General features: G+C 43.5%; 2 protein-coding genes across 2 annotated transcripts in view; both read right to left on the bottom strand.

Moving 5' to 3' along the window:
* Nucleotides 1-7,613, bottom strand: part of SEC16B (SEC16 homolog B, endoplasmic reticulum export factor) — a 94,336-nt gene extending 86,723 nt beyond the window's left edge. The window contains exon 1 of the mRNA XM_060295925.1: nucleotides 7,532-7,613. The gene's annotated coding sequence lies outside the window, so the exon portion shown is untranslated. The remainder of the gene's footprint in view (nucleotides 1-7,531) is intronic.
* LOC115863114 (quinone oxidoreductase-like protein 2) lies at nucleotides 565-18,391 on the bottom strand. The gene is given in 11 exon segments (XM_060285078.1): nucleotides 565-808; nucleotides 3,027-3,187; nucleotides 7,532-7,625; nucleotides 8,501-8,610; nucleotides 9,610-9,675; nucleotides 10,455-10,513; nucleotides 12,185-12,281; nucleotides 14,370-14,484; nucleotides 14,568-14,649; nucleotides 14,652-14,822; nucleotides 18,361-18,391. Coding segments are annotated over 11 exon segments (1,230 nt in total).
* Nucleotides 18,392-19,283: the final 892 nt, after the last annotated feature.

Below are 19,283 nucleotides of genomic sequence, written 5' to 3'. Positions count from 1 at the left end.
GGAAGTTCAGGCCACATTAATGGGACTGTGAGGGAATGAAAAAGGGCTTGAATAGCCAATGAAATTAACTACAGTGACTAATGGATGAATTATATAGTCATATGATACTGAGCATGATTTTGGTGTTCTGTTCACAGAACTCCAGCTTAAATCATCTGGTTGTACTTTAAAGGAGTCTGTATTCTAAAATCAAAGGTCAAGTTAAGTGCTTCCTTTCTAGACTTGTATGTTGTGAAGTTCAGAGTTCATATCAACACGGGTAAATTATTTTCTAAGTACTACCACATCCCTCTATTTAAGACACCAGTGATGTAGACAGAGCCCTCAAAATCCAGCTCCTTCATGGCCTTCACAGTTTCAGTTTCCCACTGGCTTACTAGGCCTGAGTATACAGCCATACAACCCAACAGGGAGAAATCCTATGACTCTGCAGCCTGTGACACCTCATTATTCTGCACTGTGTTTACTCTTTAATTCTATAAAAGGAGGATTTATAGTACCTAGAGAGAAACTATCCAGTAGTTTGGCACAGATTATTTCCTGGCCTTATCTACAACACATCCCTTAAGAGCGTCTCACTTCCTCCAGCTTAAAAACCGCTCCAATGTATGGCTGGATGCACCCTTCCTGGCAGTACTGAATTGCTGAGGACAGGCCTCTGAAGAAGAGGGGAAAGTTCTGGTCCTGCTATCGGCCCCAGTACAGCCCCATGGCAGAGATATTCTTCAGGAGCAGAAGACTGGCCGGCACAGAAGCAATGGTTCCTCCAGCAACACCCACCACCACAATCCTGCCCTCCCATGCCAGGCTGAGGGGAAAAGGAGAAGAAAAAAAGATTATAAAAGGCAATGTACATTCACAGCCATTAGGATGGCTACTATTTAAAAAAAGAAAAAAAAACAGAAATTAAGTGTTGGTAAGGATTTAGAAAAATGGAACCCTCATGGACTGTTGGTGGGATTGTAAAATGGTGCAAATGCTATGGAAAACAGTATGGAGGTTCCTCAAAAAATTAAAAATAGAACTACCATATGATCCAGAAATCTCAGTTCTGAATCTATATCCAAGAGAAGTGAAAGCAGGGTCTTGAAGAGATATTTGTACACCCATGTTTACAGCAGTACTATCTATAATAGCCAAGAGGTGGAAACAATCCAAATGTCCATCAACTGATGGATGTTTAAACAAAATGTGTTATATACATACAGTAGAATATTATTCAGCCTCAAAAAGGAAGGAAATCCTGTCACATGTTAAAACATGCATGAACCTTGAGGCCATTATGGTAAGTGAAATAAGCCATTTACAAAAAGACAACTACTGTATTATTCTACTTATATGGGGTATCTAAAGTAGTCGAATTCATAGAAGCAAAGTAGAATGTGGTTACCAACGGCTGGGGAGAAGCGGGGAAAGAGGAGCTGTTGTTTAATGGATATAGAATTCAGCTTTGCAAGAAGAAAAACTTATGAAGATCTGTTTCACAACAATGTAAATATACTTAACACTACTGAACTTACACTTTACAATGGTAAATGTAGCAAGTCTTTTGTTATGTATTTTTTACCACAATAAAAAAAAACACAGAATGAGAGGAGAGAAAGCAATGTACATTAATTCAGAGAGACAAAGTAGGTTTTGGGGGTGGGGGGCAGGTGTGTAATGGGTACAGAGTTTTTGTTGGGGATGTTGACACAACATTGTCAATATGTTTAATTGTATACTTACAAATGGTTAAAATGCTAAATATTAGGTTACTGTATATTTTACCACAATTAACAAAAAAAGCAACATGCATTAAACACCCAGCTGGGAATTCCTATTGACCTTACAAACTGGCAGGGGTGACCCATTCTACACCAATTTGTATTCCTCAGTAGGAAAATAGAAAAATAAGCCGTAAGCAAGATAGTAGGGGGTCAGAGAAACTAGCCAGTCTTGTAAGGGAACCCACTTTAGAATCAAAACTGTCTATTTAACTACTCAACTACTTTGTGGAAGGGAATCAGGTATAAACAGATATCATTCCAATGCTGAACAACTCAGTTTGAAAATTTTGAACTTAGGAAGCAAGAATAAGAATTCAGACACTCTCATGAAGCATCATTTGCTTTACACTAAGGCTTACTTTAGGACTCATTTAATTTATATACTTTTCTAGGGAATTTTGAATAATTGACAAAATACTATTACCTGGAAGGCAAGAGAAGGGTATGAATTAGCAGTCCTCTGTCCTGGCTCCCCATTTAGTCAACACACTCCTCCCTTTGCCTCCTGTCTAAGCACAGTAGTGGACACAGTGCAGTGATGCACAGGGGCTATAGAACCACATGGATCCCTTCTGTGGGCAAGCTGCTCTCTCTGCTTCTGTTTCTTCTACTTTAAACTAAGATAAACCACAAAACTGTGCTTACCAGGATGACACAAGAAATGAAGTTAACATTATCAGAGCCCTTCAGGGTCTCTGGTTGAAACAGAATGAGAATTGGTGTGGTTACAGCAGTCCCATGAAATCTCCAGTGATTTTTTTTTTTTTTTAATAAAACAAGTCAAGGAGACACCTATACTGGTGGCTGCTTCAGAAACCAGTAAGATCAAAAGAGTCTGTACCTTGCTGCTCAGTGAACTGGGAGACTGCCACCCCAGTAATTCTAACATCTGAACAATGATCTCAAGAATTACCGACACCATGTATATAAAGTAGTTAGTGGGGGCAGGCATAGCTGAATTTAACACATGTATAATTTCTAAAACATTTGATATTGCCAACTAGAGAGTCCGCAGTCGTTTTTTGGATATTTTCCAGTTGGCTATTTTGTTTTTGCTATATTTAAGCATTTCCTGATTTTCCCTCTGCTTCTATTCCTTTTCACCCAGCCACTCAGCTGTTCTCGTTGATGCCAGTGGCTATGGGAAAAGTGAGCAGCAAAGACAAAAAAGAAGCAAGGCCAGAAGGAAGACAGAGGTCTGGAAAGGTTTCTGCAGAGGCCCAGGTCTAGCCCACTCGGGAGGACCACTGCATGTACCTGCGGAGAGCCTCCAGGAAGATATCTCCTTCCACGGTATCAATGACCACGTTCACCCCGCCACTGCCCACCAGCTTCCCCACTGCTTCCTTCAGGCTGCCCTGACTGTAGCTCACGATGGACTGTGCACCCCTCTGCATTGCCAGCTTGCACGGCTGCAGCTATTACCTACATAAAGAACACAATGCTTCTGATGGTCCAGAATACATACCAAGAAGGCTCACCCCACCCACCCAGCCTCCAACTAAAGAAGGAAACCAGCGTGACCTCACTGTCCTAGCATCAGCCTCAACCCAACACATAAGGCCCATCACACAGCACCATCACACTGGCCCCTGCATACCCACTGGCAACGTGATCCACATTTCCAGGAATCCTGGAACCCCAGTGGGTCTAGCTAGGCGACAGTTCAGGAGACACTCACAAGTTCTTCTCCAAATGCAAATTAAAACCACCATTTATTGAGTACCCACTATGAGTCAAGTAGTAAGGACACAAGCTAAATAACCAGCTTAGAGTCAAAAAAGCAAGATCCAGCAGTATGATGGCAGAAGTACTGCCATCATACTGGGTCCAGTATGTGCAAGCTAGAGGTGTCTAACCTCGATCTACAAGATCAGGAAAAACTTCTCAGAGGGTAAAACATGATTCAATGGAAAGATCTTGAAGTCAGACAGACCTGAGCTCAAATCCTGGCTCTACTACTAACTAGCTGTATTACCTAAGGCAAATTACTCAGTAAGAACTAACACTTACATGGTGCTTACTATGTGCCCAACACTATTCTAAATGCTTTACATATATTAATAACTCATTTAATCTTAATATCCCAATAATACGCATACTATTATTATCCCCATTTTAAAGATGAAGAAACTGAGGCAAAAGAGGTTAAGTATCTTGCCCAAGGTCACACAGCTCATGGGAGGCAGAACTGGGATCCAAACCCAGGTAATTCGTCTCTAGAGTTCATGCTTTTAACCTCTATTTTGCCTGCCAACTCCTCTAAGCTTCAGTTACCCCATCCATAAAATAAGATAAATTTTTAAAATTAAATGGAATACTGTCTATAAAGCACTTAGAAAACAAAGTGTTGGATAAACTGAATCTATTGTTACACATATGCAATCGTTTATTCTATTTAAACCTCATAAGAACATTATGGGGGAGGTACAGTTACTCCCATTCTGTAGATGGAAACAAAGACCCAGAAAGGTTAAGTATTGGGTCGGCCAAAAAGTTTGTTCGGTTTTAAGTAAAAATAAAAGACACATTTTTCATTTTCATGAAGAACTTTACTGAACAATGTATTCACTAACCGAACAAACTTCTTGTCCAACCCAATAATTAAGCCAGGATCATCCAGGTAGTAGGTGATAGAACAACTATTCAAATCCAATGCTGCTGATTCCAAAGCCCATGCTTTTCCACTCCATCACCCTGGGAGAAAGCCATGCCTAAGACCTGCCAAAGATGGCATAGATGGCTGTGGGCGATATTGTGAGGAAGTCTGGGGTTTGGAAGTCTCCAGAAAATCTTCAGACATTCAAGAATTGCCTAGAGGTGCCTTATCCCTGAGCAGCATCCACTAGCCCAAGCACTTTGGCCCCAAGGTGACATTCAGAATGTGCAAACACCCAAGAACATCTGTGTCCTTAAAAAATTCCAAACTCACCCATAACTATTTGAAACTGAAAGTTACCCTCATATACTCCCCAGTGGAACCCTCAAACATCTGCGTTTCACTGACTGCTATCAGCACACAGTGCCATAGAGGGAAGACACCAGTCGAGGGTCAGGCACCTGATTCCAACCCCAGGATTCTCTGTAGGTCCCAGTGAGGCCTGCTGTGAATCATTTTCTCTCTTCGTGCCTCACCTTCTTTGTCTGTGAAATAGGGATAATAAACACTTTCATTCCCCATCTCCCAAGGGGTCTGTGAGGACCAAGGGTAAGATAATTGCTGTGGAGGCAATGTGAAAGCAATATGAAATACTGTGAATGAAAGATGTTATCAAAATGACCTGTTCCAAGTAGGTGGCATGATGACATTATATTTTGTTTGTTTTTGCTTAAAACCATTATTGCTGCTAAAGAAAATACAGCTTAGATTAATTTTAATATCTGAATTAAAACAAATTTTTCTCTCTACTTAACTTCCTATAACTATTTAAAACAAATGGTAGGGACTTCCCTGGTGGTGCAGTGGATAAGACTCCACGCTCCCAATGCAGGGGTCCCGGGTTTGATCCCTGGTCAGGGAACTAGATCCCACATGCATGCCACAACTAAGGAGCCCACCTGCTGCAACTAAGACCCAGTGCAACCAAAAAAAAAAAAAAAAAGTAGCAGAATCTCCTTTTAAAATAAATTAAAAATAGGGCTTCCCTGGTGGCGCAGTGGTTGAGAATCTGCCTGCCAATTCAGGGGACACAGGTTCGAGCCCTGGTCTGGGAAGATTCCACATGCTGCGGAGCTACTAGGCCCGTGAGCCACAACTACTGAGCCTGCGCATCTGGAGCCTGTGCTCCGCAACAAGAGAGGCCGCGATAATGAGAGGCCCGCGCACCGCGATGAAGAGTGGCCCCGCTTGCCGCAACTAGAGAAAGCCCTCTCACAGAAACGAAAACCCAACACAGCCAAAAATAAGTAAATAAATATTTTTTTAAAAAAATTAAAAATAAATAAATAAAACAAATGGTACAGTTTTATCTTCCCAGAAATGTTAAATAGTCAGTGGTTCTAGACTTCGAGACTAACTGTGAGACTAACTAATGAGACTAACTGTGGTCTCCCCGCTAAGAGAGGTGCTAAAAGCCCTCACTTTTGAGTTGAAATGTGTTAATACTCCATGAAGAGCCTCCTGGTATCTAAGACTGCTTTCAGAACTCATATGTCCTTCCCAAAAGAAAGTCAATGTGAGAAAAGAGAGCTGCCACCTGGAGAAATTCCACACCAGTCCAATTATCACCAAACCTGTATAGCATCTTGGCGCCTCTGGATATCCCCACCGCAGGCTACGCAGGAACCTCACACTCAGCACATCCAAAACTGAACTCACCATATCCTCCTGGGTCCTCAGTCCCAGCAAATGGCAAATCCCCAAGTGCACCTAGTTTGCGCCTTCCCACTCAATATCTAATAATAACAGGATCCCTTTTTAAGGGATCCTCCATGACACACCATGCCCTCAAACCGGCACATGGCACGAGTGACCTCAATATTCCCACAACCACCCAATGAGAAAGCATTATTGTACAAATGAGGAAACTGAAGCTGTTAAGCCAGAGACAGAGCTACAGTTTGCCCCTAGGTCAGGCTAATGTCAAAGTCTTTGTTCCTTCAACTATATCAGGATGCTCCCCAGTCACCAAATTCTCTATTTTCTTCTACTTTGGTATCTCTCTGATCATCGCTTCCAGTGCCTTGTTTCAAGTATCATCACCTCTGGCTTGGATTGCTCCAGGAATCTGTCCTATTGCCTCTGACCTTGCCCCTATCCCTCATCCCCACTGCTACCAAAGTGAACTTTGCAAAATGCAAAGATGATCATGTCACTTCTCTACAAAATCCTCAATAGCTCCTGCAGCTTCCAAGAAATGTTCAAATTCCTCAGTGTCTCATGATCTTATCTCTGCTCCGCTCCCTAGAGTCATCTCCCACTGTTCCCCACACATATCCTTCGCTCCACAGATGCTATTTGCAATTCCCTGAATGCATCACGTTAGTACCTATGTCTCTGTCTTCTAATATGTCCTCCCACCACTAAAATGGCCTTCCCTTCCCTTCTTCCTCTATTCAACTGCTATCAGTCCTGCAAAAGTCAGCTTAAACGTCCACCTCCTCCAAGAAATCCTTCTTCTCTAACACCTGCAGCCTCCGAGAAAAGCCCCTGTAGAGAGGTGGGTCTTGCTTTCATGTATTTATTCATTCATTCAAGAAATAATTATTGAGTGCCTACTAAGGTCTCGGCACCATGTTAGGTGCTGGGACTGCAATAATGAATCAAACAGACACTACTCCTGCCTTGATGGGGATTACAGTCCAGTGGGAGGGACACATTGATCTAGTAATGACACAAGTAAAGGATTAACCACATGCTATGAAAGAGAAGTACAGGATGCTATGAGACCACATACAAATAGTCCAGGGGAGGGGACAAACATCTCCTGAGGGACAAAGAATACTTCTCCAAAAAAGCGACATCTGAGTTTAAATTTGAAGCTCGGGGGGGACAGTTTAGAGCATTATAGGTAGAAGGAATAGAATCTTCAGAGGTTGTGAAGCGAATTGAACCTTGCCAGGTTCTAGTAACTTAGAAGGATGAGTGGTTTACTCCTAAGTCCCCTCACTAGTCTGCAAGCAAACAGATGGCAAGACCCTACTCTAGGTTACTTTACATCCCCAGTAACTTGCATATGATTTTTAATAAACAAATGAATAGATTCCATGTTTGAAAACAAGAGGTATGATATTTTTTAATGGAGAATCAAACATGCAAATACCTTGACCTTGAAGTGACCTTGAAGAACACTTGCTGCCACATCAATCACGGCACGGCCTGTGGCTCCAGCTGCTGCTGTCACTAAAACAGCTTCTCTGTGCCAGAGAAAGATGAGTGTTACTCAAGACATCAAAAATCCTCCAACGGTATGATTTCACGAACATTTTGAAGCTAGGACATTTTCAAGCAAGAAGAGAACTGAGAGGCCATTTCATTCGACCTTTCATGTACATGTACACATATATGTATGCTCTCCAGCTTCTCAGGCTGGGTTATGTATGTAGATCAGTGCTAATTTAGTCCCGTCTTGAAGACTTCCCAGGTAAGGGTCCTTAATCTCTCTAGGTAGTCTCTTCCTCATTCCAGTGGCAGCCTTCCTTTGCACTACCACTCCAATTTCTGCTTCATAAATTCTGTCCTAAAATCATTCTCCTACTAAACACTGCCAAATTTTAGAAGGTAACAGCCACTGCTCAACTAAGCCCATCTCCCTGGATCAATTCTGAGGCTCTCTGAAAAGAGCAAGAAGCTGTAGTTATGCTCCAGGTAAAGTGGGAAATTCAGCACCTCTGAGTTTGAAATATCCCACTTAGGTACACCCAACCAAGCCTCACAGAAACAAATACCACAGGCCTCCATTAAAACCAGAGTGAAGCGAGTTTAAATAAACCAGCTGGCTAAAATGTAAAGTTTTCTAGGAGGTGATATCCAGAGGAGTCAGACTTGAGGGACAGATTTCTCCAAATACATGTTGGCCAAGTTCTCAGTCTACCATTCCCTCTCAGACAAAAGGATATCCCCACTGTCACCAGACTCCAATCTTGGGTCACTCGCTACCTTCCTTCGGCCTTTCCTCAGATAGACATGAGGTAAGGGTCAGGGAAAGGAAAGGAAGGGGCAAGGTCTTGGTGGACACTTCTGGTATCAGAGAAGGTACCATCTAGCCCTCTATTGTCTACACAGTTCTCACCCAGGCTGGGTATGGGCCTGACGCTCCAAGGCCAAAGTAGCAGTGCCATAAGATACCAGCAGGGCAGCAGCTTCTCGGAGGGGGACCCTTTCTGGAATCTGCCACAGTGCCTATAAAAGAGATAACAGTGACTTAGAGATTAAGCACCTGTACCTTTTCATAGAGGCTGCTCAATATATATATTATGATTTGATTTGCAAAGGGCAACACATGTCAGGAACCAAGCCCAGTGGAAGTCAAGACCAAGCGAGCAGTGGCCAAGTTCAAGACTTGGGTGCATCACTCTTCGAAAATCCTAAGGCTGGCATCTGGATCAGGAAGGAACCAGCTTACAGAGGAGGTAACACAGGCCACTGTAGTATAATGAGTGAACTGGATGGTATAAAAATTTTACCTCACATAAAGCTGTTTTTTAAAAAAGTGTACAGTTCACCACTAGGGGGCATCATTCACATCCTGCACAAACATAGCCCACCCCACGCCCACCCTCGCTGGCAACGTTCCCAGGACTCTCTCTTTCACAAGCTTGATGTGGGGAAGAAACCCATTACATCCAGCTCAATGCCCCAAACCAGTTTTTCTACCAAAACCCCCTAACTATGGTCCACTTGGAGAGCCAGTCAGTTGCTCCGGGGCTCAGAAAACAAAATGCCCTTCTTCATTAAACCACTCTACACAAACAAACCTCTGTGCAAGTGTTGTCACACCGATATAAAAAAGGGGTTTAGGGCTTCCCTGGTGGCACAGTGGTTGAGAGTCCACCTGCCGATGCAGGGGACACGGGTTCGTGCCCCGGTCCGGGAAGATCCCACATGCCGCGGAGCCGCTGGGCCCGTGAGCCATGGCCGCTGCGCCTGCGCGTCCGGAGCCTGTGCTCCGCAACGGGAGAGGGAGGCCACAACAGTGAGAGGCCCGCGTACCGCAAAAAAAAAAAAAAAGGGGCGTTTAGCATTTGAAAGAAAGAAGTGCTTGGCTGAGAAACAAGATATAACCAAAAGAATACAAAGAAAGAGAGGGAAAGGAGAAGAAGGAATGATGGATAGATGAAAAGTAAAGAAAAGAAAGCAGAAAAAATATCTCCAAGGACTAGTATTGAGAGGTAGGGCTACCTTGTGGTCAGTGATGCATTCTTCAGCCATACCATTAAAGCCACTCACGCCAATAACTCCATCTCCCTGAAGGGAAAATACCATTAAGGGTATGTTCAAATGCATGCCCTTGCTATTTATCCCTTCCCGAATTAATCCAAAAAAGAAAGAAAATCTTTCTTTCCGACCCACTGAGACACAGGTTCCCTTAATTATCTGTTCAGTGTTACTGTTCAGTAAATAATTCAGCCATTTTCTCACTACCCCCATCAGGTGGCCAAGCCAATCTGAGCACATTTTGGACAATGATAGGACTGAGCAAGAAAAAGACTAATATGGGGCTTCCCTGGTGGCACAGTGGTTGAGAGTCCACCTGCCGATGAAGGGGACACGGGTTCGTGTCCCGGTCTGGGAAGATCCCATATGCCGCGGAGCCGCTAGGCCCATGGCCGCTGAGCCTGTGCGTCCGGAGCCTGTGCTCCGCAACGGGGGAGGCCACAACATGAGAGGCCCACATACCGCAAAAAAAAGAAAAAAAGAAAAGAAAAGAAAAGAAAAAGACTAATATGAATTAGAATCCCAGTGTTCATTTCTTTCACGAGACTGAAACTTGAGAATTCTCTATCCTCTCAGTAACTAAAAATCCAGGTGCTGCCTTTTATTAGTAATAAAATATTTAACGAAGCCAGGAACTTCCACAGACTTCCTTCCCTCAATTCAGAATTAGTTTCTCCCTGCTCCGTCTCGTTTTCCCTTTGGTGTCTGCTGGCAAAGTCCAGGAGAAGCAAGACCCTTTGGCTACAAATGAGGTTAGCACATTTCTCATAGTTACCCACACATCAATTCCCTAGATTCAACTAATTTACCTCTTTCACCGTGCTGACATCTGTGCCTGTCTCCAATACTGTCCCAGAAAACTCCATTCCTAAAACAAATAGTTTAAAGATTATCTGTAAAGCCCAGCACAAGAGAGATGAGAAAACCCTGATCAACAGGCCGTCCTATGAGTCATCTGGAGCTGAGAGGGTTTGTGTTCCCCCGACCCAGGAAGAAGGGTAAGAGTGTTGTACCCAAAGCACGGGAAAGTGAACTAAGATTTCGTGATAACAACCTAAAAAGCTATAGTAGTCCCATTCTTACCGTGACACAAATGAAAATTGTAAGAATGGGCGAAAGCACAGAGAATCACGGGTACACAAGTACTTTTGACCTTGATCACTGGGGCCTCGGGTTCCTACAGCACCTCAATGACAAATTTACCATATTGTATTTATCTGTTTCCATGTCTCCTCTTCTGAACTATGAGGCCCTCGAGGACATGAACTATATTTATTCACATAGTACTTGGCTCAGTTGGATGAATTGGTGTTGTCTGCCCTTTCCTCTTCTACCTCCAAATTTCTGAATTTAATTATCATACATTTCCCACTTGAGCCGCCAGAAGAATAACTCAATTGAGTATGACATCTTCCCCCATCCAGCATTTCAACAAATACAAACAGAGGGAAATGGTTCCAATTGTTGAGACTTAACCAAGTACCCTAAGGCCAAAACACAGCAACTGTTTTGCAATCACTGTATCCCTAATATGCAATCACTGTATCCCTAATAGTATATATCTGTATAAAGTATACATGTACTGTATATTTACAGTATATAACTGTATATTACTTATATATATATATATACAGATATATACTAAACTATACTTATATCTCTTTTAATAAATTTCAGCAACAAAAATCAGTCATTGGTCCACATATTCAGGATCTAAATGTAATCAGATTGGGCATAATGCAAATCAGAGAGCAGGCTGCTAAGAAATGTATAACCTGTTTCTTTCTGATCCTCTGGTATTAGGTTTCTTTGGGAATGTATTCATGAGGACTGAGAGTTTTAGCTGCAACCAGATGTTTATGATCCTTCAGGGTAAAAACAAAATTGAGGCACTGTCAAGGAATGAAAGGGAATGACTATGGCCAACGATGGTTCTGATCAGGATTCTGGTGAGTATAATGATATGTAAAATTGTATTTGTTCGTTTACGCATTTTTAAAGTATTTATTGAGGGGTGGATGAAATAAGTGAAGGGGATTAAGAGGTACAAATCTTCAGTTGTAAAATAAAAAGCCACAGGGATGTAATATATAGCATAAGGATATGGTCAATAATATTGTAATAACTTTGTATGGGACACATGGTTACTGGACTTACCATAGTGATCATTTCATAATGTATGCAAATGTCACATCACTATGTAGTGCACATGAAACTAACATAACATTGTACATCAACTATATTTCAATCAATCAATCCATCAAGTGTTTATTGAGCATCTACTATGAGCCAGATACAAGAGTACTAATGGGGCTGGGGGTGGGGGGAGGGAAATAATGTTGAGCAAGACAGTAATAGAACCTTCCCTCACAGCACTTGCAATCTAGTGATTCTAATTAGTAGTGAGGCTGACATATCTAAGACACCACTGACAGCAGGCAGACACTGCCATCCGTAGTGCCCAAGATGAAGCACATGGTTCTGAAAACACTCTATATCTTCTTTTTTTGAAGGAGTCACTTGGCCCCTTCGTACTCACCGGGTGTGAAGGGAAGTTGGGGCCTTTCCTGATACTGATCACGACAGGCCAAAATATCAGCAAAGTTAACCCCACAGAAATGGACATCAACTCTGACCTGCAAAGGAAATAGAGCAAAAAGGCAGAGGAGTACACATCTCTGGAAACAAAGTTCATTGAATTATACCATAATATTTACTGAATTTACTGAATGCCTACTATATGCCAGGTACTGAACTAAGTACCAGTGTACATTCATGAGGCAGAATGGACAAGGTCCCTGACCTCATGGAGCTAAGAGTATAGCAGAGAAGACAGACATTAACCAAATAATTATGAGGATTTATGTGTTAAATTACAACTCCTACACAAAATGTTAAGATAGAAATATACGGTGCCACGAAAGCACATAATGGGGAGATTTGACCTTTGGGGGAAATCAAGAGAATCCCCTGTGAAAGTAACACTTGACCTAAGAACCGCTAGGAGTTAACTATTCAAAATAGGGGGGTAGGGAGCCTGGCACAGACAAAAGCAATGGCATGTGCAAAGGCCCGGTGGTGGGGACAAAAGAAAAAACAGCTTAGTGCACAAAGAAGAGAAAAAGATGGGGCTAGAGAGCAAGGCCCACAGCATCTGAGGGTGTGTAGGGTTTGCTGAGGATCTTAATCTTTAGCGTAGGAACAGTGGAAGCCATTATAAGATTTTAAGCAAAGGGTAACATGATCAGCTGTTTTGGGAATCAGGAATTCTAGAAGCTAGAACAGGATTCCCCAGCTTATGTGTTTCATGACAGAGCTAGAGCAGAGGCAGGCCTGCAGCAATTTCTCTAGACCTTGTTAAGCAGTGGTTCTCAAAGTGTGGTCCCCAGATCACCAGCTTCAGTGTCACCTGGCAACTTGTTAGACATCCAAATTCTCAGCCCCCGACCTATTGAATCAGAAACTCTGGGGACAAAGCCCAGCAATCTGTGTTGACAAGGTAATTCTGATGCAGCCTGGACTTAAAGAACTACTGTCATAGACCAACCCAACTCAACAGGGCTTGGAATCACAGGAGGAAATGAAGGCTGAGAGACAGAATCGGTGACATTCATTTATATATTTGTTTGTTTACATTTCCCATATCATACAGAGGTGACCTTATTTATGAGAAGATACTTTATGGGCAAAATGGATTCATTCAACAATATTTTAAGCATCTGCCACATGCCTATGTGGGGATTTAACATTAAATTTAACGTTAAATCCTATGGGGATTTAACGATGGATAAATTCTCATAGTCCCAGCTCTCAGGAGCTAATATCTGACACAGCAGTCCGGACAAATAACAGAACAAAGGAGCCCAGCCCTCAAGCCTATGCACATTGTGTGCTTGACACAGTTGCTGACATGTACAGCACCTATAAATCCTCAAGCCACTCCACCTTGATTCAAGGTGAACATCTTTCAGCATGTGAATCCCAGGAAGCAGACTGGCTGCTGTCCTGCGCTCACCCAAATAATCTATGTAGTCACAGGGTCCATGTTAGTGACACTTCAGGGCTGCAGTCACATTTCTCCCTCTCACCAGCGGTCCCCAACCCTGAGACTCACTGCCTGCTTCACCTTGTCAGAGGTTCTCATTCTCCATGCCAGGTGACAGTGTTACCAAGGTGATCAACAGGCAAAGCCCAAGTGGCTACCCCATTTTCCACCACCCTAAATGTGGGTAAATGCCCACAACCCTAATATAACCCCACCCACCCCAAATCACTGCAGTACACCAGGGGAGGGAACAAGGCACATTATCATGTAAATAGCGTTAGCGGGCTGGCTGTGGGGGAGGAGGGAGGGCAGATAATTAGATGCTGATATTGAAGAAGAGGAAGCAAAGCATGGGGTCCATTTATCTGTGCTAAATCAATAACTTGCAGGTGGTTATGCAAAGTCGTGTGCAAATCAGAATTCTCTGTTTCTAAGGCAACAGCTCTGGGGACTTCTACATTTGTGTTCTGGGGAACAGTCTTCCTTTTGCGCTTCGGCCTTTTTGTGACCCCTGAAAGGGCCTTTCTAGAAGCCCAGCACGAAGTTGCGCTCCAGTCTCGCGGGCGCCCCTTAGCTGAGCACTCGGGAACTCAGTTCCGGTCGGGAGCCCGCGGGGCTTGGGTGGTGGCCGCGGAGAAGGGGCGTCTAGGGGGTCCCGGGGCCAGGCCAGTCACCCTACCTCACGGGGCCAGAGATGGCGGGGGACCGCCTCCTCAAAGGCCAGGGGCTGCTTCAACTCGGCGCCCAGCGCGGCGCGGCCTTGGTAGTGCCTGCCGCAGCCCTGCCCGGCCCTCCTGCAACGCAGAACAAAGGCTCGGGTTCCTGGGGGCGAGCCGGTTAACGCCTTTGGAGGTTCTGTGGTGAGTCAGGGCCGCACCTGCAGAGCCACGCCCGAGGCAAGCACAGTCCTCACGCCGACGCCGACGCCAGGGCCCCGCGCAAGTGTCGACAGAGGGGGAGGTCCGAGCGCGGCAGGAAGAGCAGGACGCCGCCCGCCCCGCCCCGGCCGCCGGGGACTCGCGACCCGACCCAGGCTGGCGGCAGCGGCCGGGACCGCGCCACGGGCCAGTCCCACCCGCGGGAGTGCCGCGCTTCTCCCGGGCGCCCGGGCCCCCTGGTCCCCCGGGGCCCCCTGCAGGTGGAGCCCACTGTGGAGTTGGGGGCGGGGATGGAGGAAGATGAGTAAATAGAAACAGATCCCCGGAGATTAACCTTTGTTGGCATTCTTTGTAGCAAGTTCAGGAGACTTTAAAAACCACACTTGGCGGTTCTTATACAGAGAACAAACTAGTGGTTAATAGTGGAAGGGGGGGTGAGAGGAGGGGCAAGATAGGGGAAGGAGATGAAGAGGTTCAGACTACTAGGTATAAAATAAATAAGATGCAAAGATGTAATGTAGAGCACAAGGAATACCGCCAATACACCTTTAAATGGAGTATAATCTAGAAAAATATTGAATCACTGTGTTGTACACCTGAAACTAATATAACATTGTAAATCAACTACTTCAATAAGACAATGTATAAATAAATAATTAGGGGTTGGGGGGGTCCTCTGCATGTGTGAAATCCTAAATGCATAAAGGCTTTAATGTCTACCTTCAACATCCTATTAGGATTCAATTCTTGTTATTAATTTTCTCACACTTACTGGACCACTTACTTACACTAAAACTGTACAGTTACTAGCAATCCAATGTTAAATGATTCTACGCGAATGCAAAGAGTACTTCCAATTAAAGTCAGGCCAAAACGCCTATGTTCTGCGTGACACATAGTAGATGCTCAACAATTGATTCAAGGACAGTGTACCTGGGTGAACAGGTACACTCTGGGAAAACTGAAAACATAACAGTATAATCTGTGAAAAATTGTAAAACTGGGTAGGTCTCTGTTGCAACAGTAGCCAAATATTTATATACTAGCAATATAAAAGAATGTTATCCTGGGAAGAATGTTTCACTTGACAGATAGCTTTTAAAGACAGTCTGGTACTTCCCTGGTGGCGCAGTGGTTGAGAATCTGCCTGCTAATGCAGGGGACACGGGTTTGAGCCCTGGTCTGGGAGCATCCCACATGCCGTGGAGCAACTAGGCCCTTGAGCCACAACTACTGAGCCTGCGCATCTGGAGCCTGTGCTCCCCAACAAGAGAGGCCGCGATGATGAGAGGCCCGCGCACCGCGATGAAGAGTGGCCCCCGCTTGCCACAACTAGAGAAAGACCTCGCACAGAAACGAAGACCCAAAACAGCAAAAATAAATTAATTAATAAACTCCTACCCCCAACATTTTAAAAAAAAAAGAATCTGCCTGCCAATGCAGGGGACACGGGTTCGAGCCCTGGTCTGGGAGGATCCCACATGCCGCAGAGCAACTAAGCCCATGTGCCACAACTACTGAGCCTGCACTCTAGAGTTCATGAGCCACAACTACTGAGCCCACATGCTGCAGCTACTGAAAGCCGCGCTTCTAGAGCCCGTGTCGCACAAGAGAAGCCACCTCAATGAAAAGCCTGCGCACCGCAACAGAGTAGCCCCTGCTCACAGCAACTAGAGAAAGCCTGCATGCAGCAACGAAGACCCAACACAGCCAAAAATAAATAAATAAATTTATTTAAAAAAAAAAAAGTCTGATATCTTTAAAAAGACATCTGGTCAGGGAATTCCCTGGCAGTACAGTGGTTATGACTCCATGCTTCCACTTCAGGTGGCCAGGGTTCAATCCCTGGTGGGGGAACTATTGTAAGATCCCACAAGCCTCCAGGCATAGCCAAAAAAAAAAAAAAAAAGATATCTGGTCAAAGAGTGTATAACTTCTGAGGTTCAAGCCCAACTCTACCACCTATTTGTATGGCTTTGGCAATCCTCATGGCTGTGGAACCCAGTTCCTCCCCCATAAAGTGAAAGCATTGGGCAGAATAATCCCTCAGTTGCTAAATTCTGTTTCTATTTTTTTGATGGAAACAATAGTCCAAGATAGCATAGAATTATGGAATGATCCGGAATGGAATAAAGGAAAAATGGAAAGCAAAAATGAAGTAGGAATGAATTTCTGAAATCATGACCTAAAGGCTTTGGTGGGAAAGGAATTCAAAAACCAGTTTCCCACCACAGGTATGTAGGAGAGGTCACCGTTATCTTAAGAGCACTCACAGGGAATTTGAAGTCATTTTAGCCCCACCTCCCTCAGGAAGAAACTGGGCAGAAGAGGAACACGGACTAGAAGGTGAGAAGGTGGAAAATATTATCTTCCATGAAACACTTTGCAAACTCTTAAGTCATTAGGTACATAAAATCAAACCAGGAATAGTGGAGAAATATGAACATTATCATCATCAAAATCAACATTCTGGTTGCCAAATAAGAGTGAGCAACAAGAAATCTCAAGTTTATGAAGTATGAAACCAATATTGATCTGGGGATGAAATGAGTTGTTACATGTGGAAAACGTTTTGTAAAATATTAAGTTTTTATACAAGATATAAAGCAAGCAAATTTTTTTTATTAAGTATAGTTGGTTTACATAAAGGGAACAATTTTTAATTGAGCTCCTTGAAAGCAACAACCATTTCTTAATCTCCTTTATGTTTGCAGTACTTTGCACAATGCCACACTTTTAGGCACTTAATACATGCTTATCGCTGAATTGTTGAATAAGCAGTCGGTTACCTAGTATCAATTTTCCAGATAATTGGAAGTATCTCTAAGCATCAGGTTTTTGATTGTTGATTAATTATTTTTATGGAAATTTTTTCTATTGTCTTTTTCATAATATCTTTGTTATTCTCAGGGCATATGAAAATCAGTGAGTTTGGAGAAATCTATCAATACCGCATTCTACATTTATAACAGTATCTGAAGAAAATAGCAAAAGGCCCTTTAAGAAGAATCTTGGAGGGAGATGAAAGTATCTTAGGTAATTGAGGTGATTTTAAGCACTTATATGCAAAATAACTTTCACTTTTCCAAAGAACTTCAAAGGTAAGTGACAAGGCATTTAATAGTAGCTGCTATAGTAGCAAAAGAAGCATTTTAGCTGATCCATCAAATTGCTGCCACCACATTATACTGTCTAGTTTTTGTTATCATTTCTGGTTATTTTGTTTTATGTGGGGTAAGGTAGGAAAGTGAAGAGGAAGAACAAAATTTGAGTCCTGGCGGAGAATAAGACCAAGCAAACTAAATCCGAAATGATCACTCCTCTGCGAAGAAAGAATCTCTAACTGCCCTACAAACCAGTTTGAGGGCTCGTTAGGAAGTAAAAGAGTAACAGATGACTCTTCCTGCTGGTACAGCTCACATGAAGAGATAATATTTAACATCCAGAAGCTGCTGGAGGGCTGAGGGTGGAGAGCTGAATACACAAACAGCTATGTTTTCACAGAATAATAGACAAACAGTATATAAACAATACAAATACCATGCAGGACTGTGCTGAAAATGTAAAAGTAGCCCCCCACAGTTACAATGCTTTATCCAATAGTTTGTCAGTGCCTTGAGAATAGAGACCGTGTGTCTCAGTAGCCCAGTTGACCATTACATCTAGCACACAGCAGATACTCAGTACATTAGGAAGTTAGGAAGCCAGGGGCCCCTCACGCTGTGTGGGAGAGCTACCAGCACATTACAATTCAAAGCCACAGCCAAAAATGTTAAGGAGTCTTGCACCTACTTTCTTGCCGAAGTATACAGCTGCCGGGCATGACCTGATCCTTTTTTCTGACTAGTTCAGTATTGCCATTATAGATATATTATTATCTTCTACCAAAAAAGATGTCTCCCAAGAGTCTTGAGGTGCGTTGTAGTTTGCCTTTTCATTGAATTCCCCCAGATAGCTCTTTCTGACTGTTGCAGTTGCAGTTAACTTTTTTTTTTTTGCGGTACGCGGGCCTCTCACCGCTGTGGCCTCTCCCGTTGCGGAGCACAGGCTCCGGACGCGCAGGCTCAGCGGCCATGGCTCACGGGCCCAACCGCTCCGCGGCATGTGGGATCTTCCCAGACCAGAGCACGAACCCGTGTCCCCTGCATCGACAGGCGGACTCTCAACCACTGTGCCACTGGGGAAGCCCGCAGTTAACTTTTATCAACCTCAGAGATGGACTTTGGCCATTGGTATATGTGGGACATATTAACCTTCTAGTCTATTCCAAGAACTGTGTAAGATTTGCTACATAACTTATTTGCTCCAACGCTCATGGAATCATAGAATTTCAGAGCTGGGATTGCTCGTCAAGATAATCTAAGCAAAGTGCTTCATTTACAAGTGAGAAAGCGGAGGCTCAGAGAGAGATTGGCCCAAGGTCACGGTGAGGGTTAGTGGCTGAAGTAGCATTAGGATCTGTTAGGATCTGGCTTTCCTGATTTCTTGTTCGATTCCCTTTCTATCGAGCTCTTTGGATTTCACTCAACACTATACAAAACAATAATATTTCACATTTTCATAGTACATCACAGGTTTCAAATCACCGTCACCCAAATTGCTCTATCCTGCCAGTGATGAGAGTGATAATAATTATTGTTACAACTAGCACTTATTGGTAACTTACAACAAACAAGTTACTAAGTGCTTTTGCATTATTTTATTAGTCCTCACAA

The sequence above is a fragment of the Globicephala melas genome, chromosome 1, assembly GCF_963455315.2.
Source record: "Globicephala melas chromosome 1, mGloMel1.2, whole genome shotgun sequence".
In the NCBI taxonomy this organism is placed as follows: Eukaryota; Metazoa; Chordata; class Mammalia; order Artiodactyla; family Delphinidae; genus Globicephala; species Globicephala melas.
The sequence above is the reverse complement of the archived record's forward strand: the minus strand, read 5'-3'. Positions and strand labels throughout refer to the sequence as shown.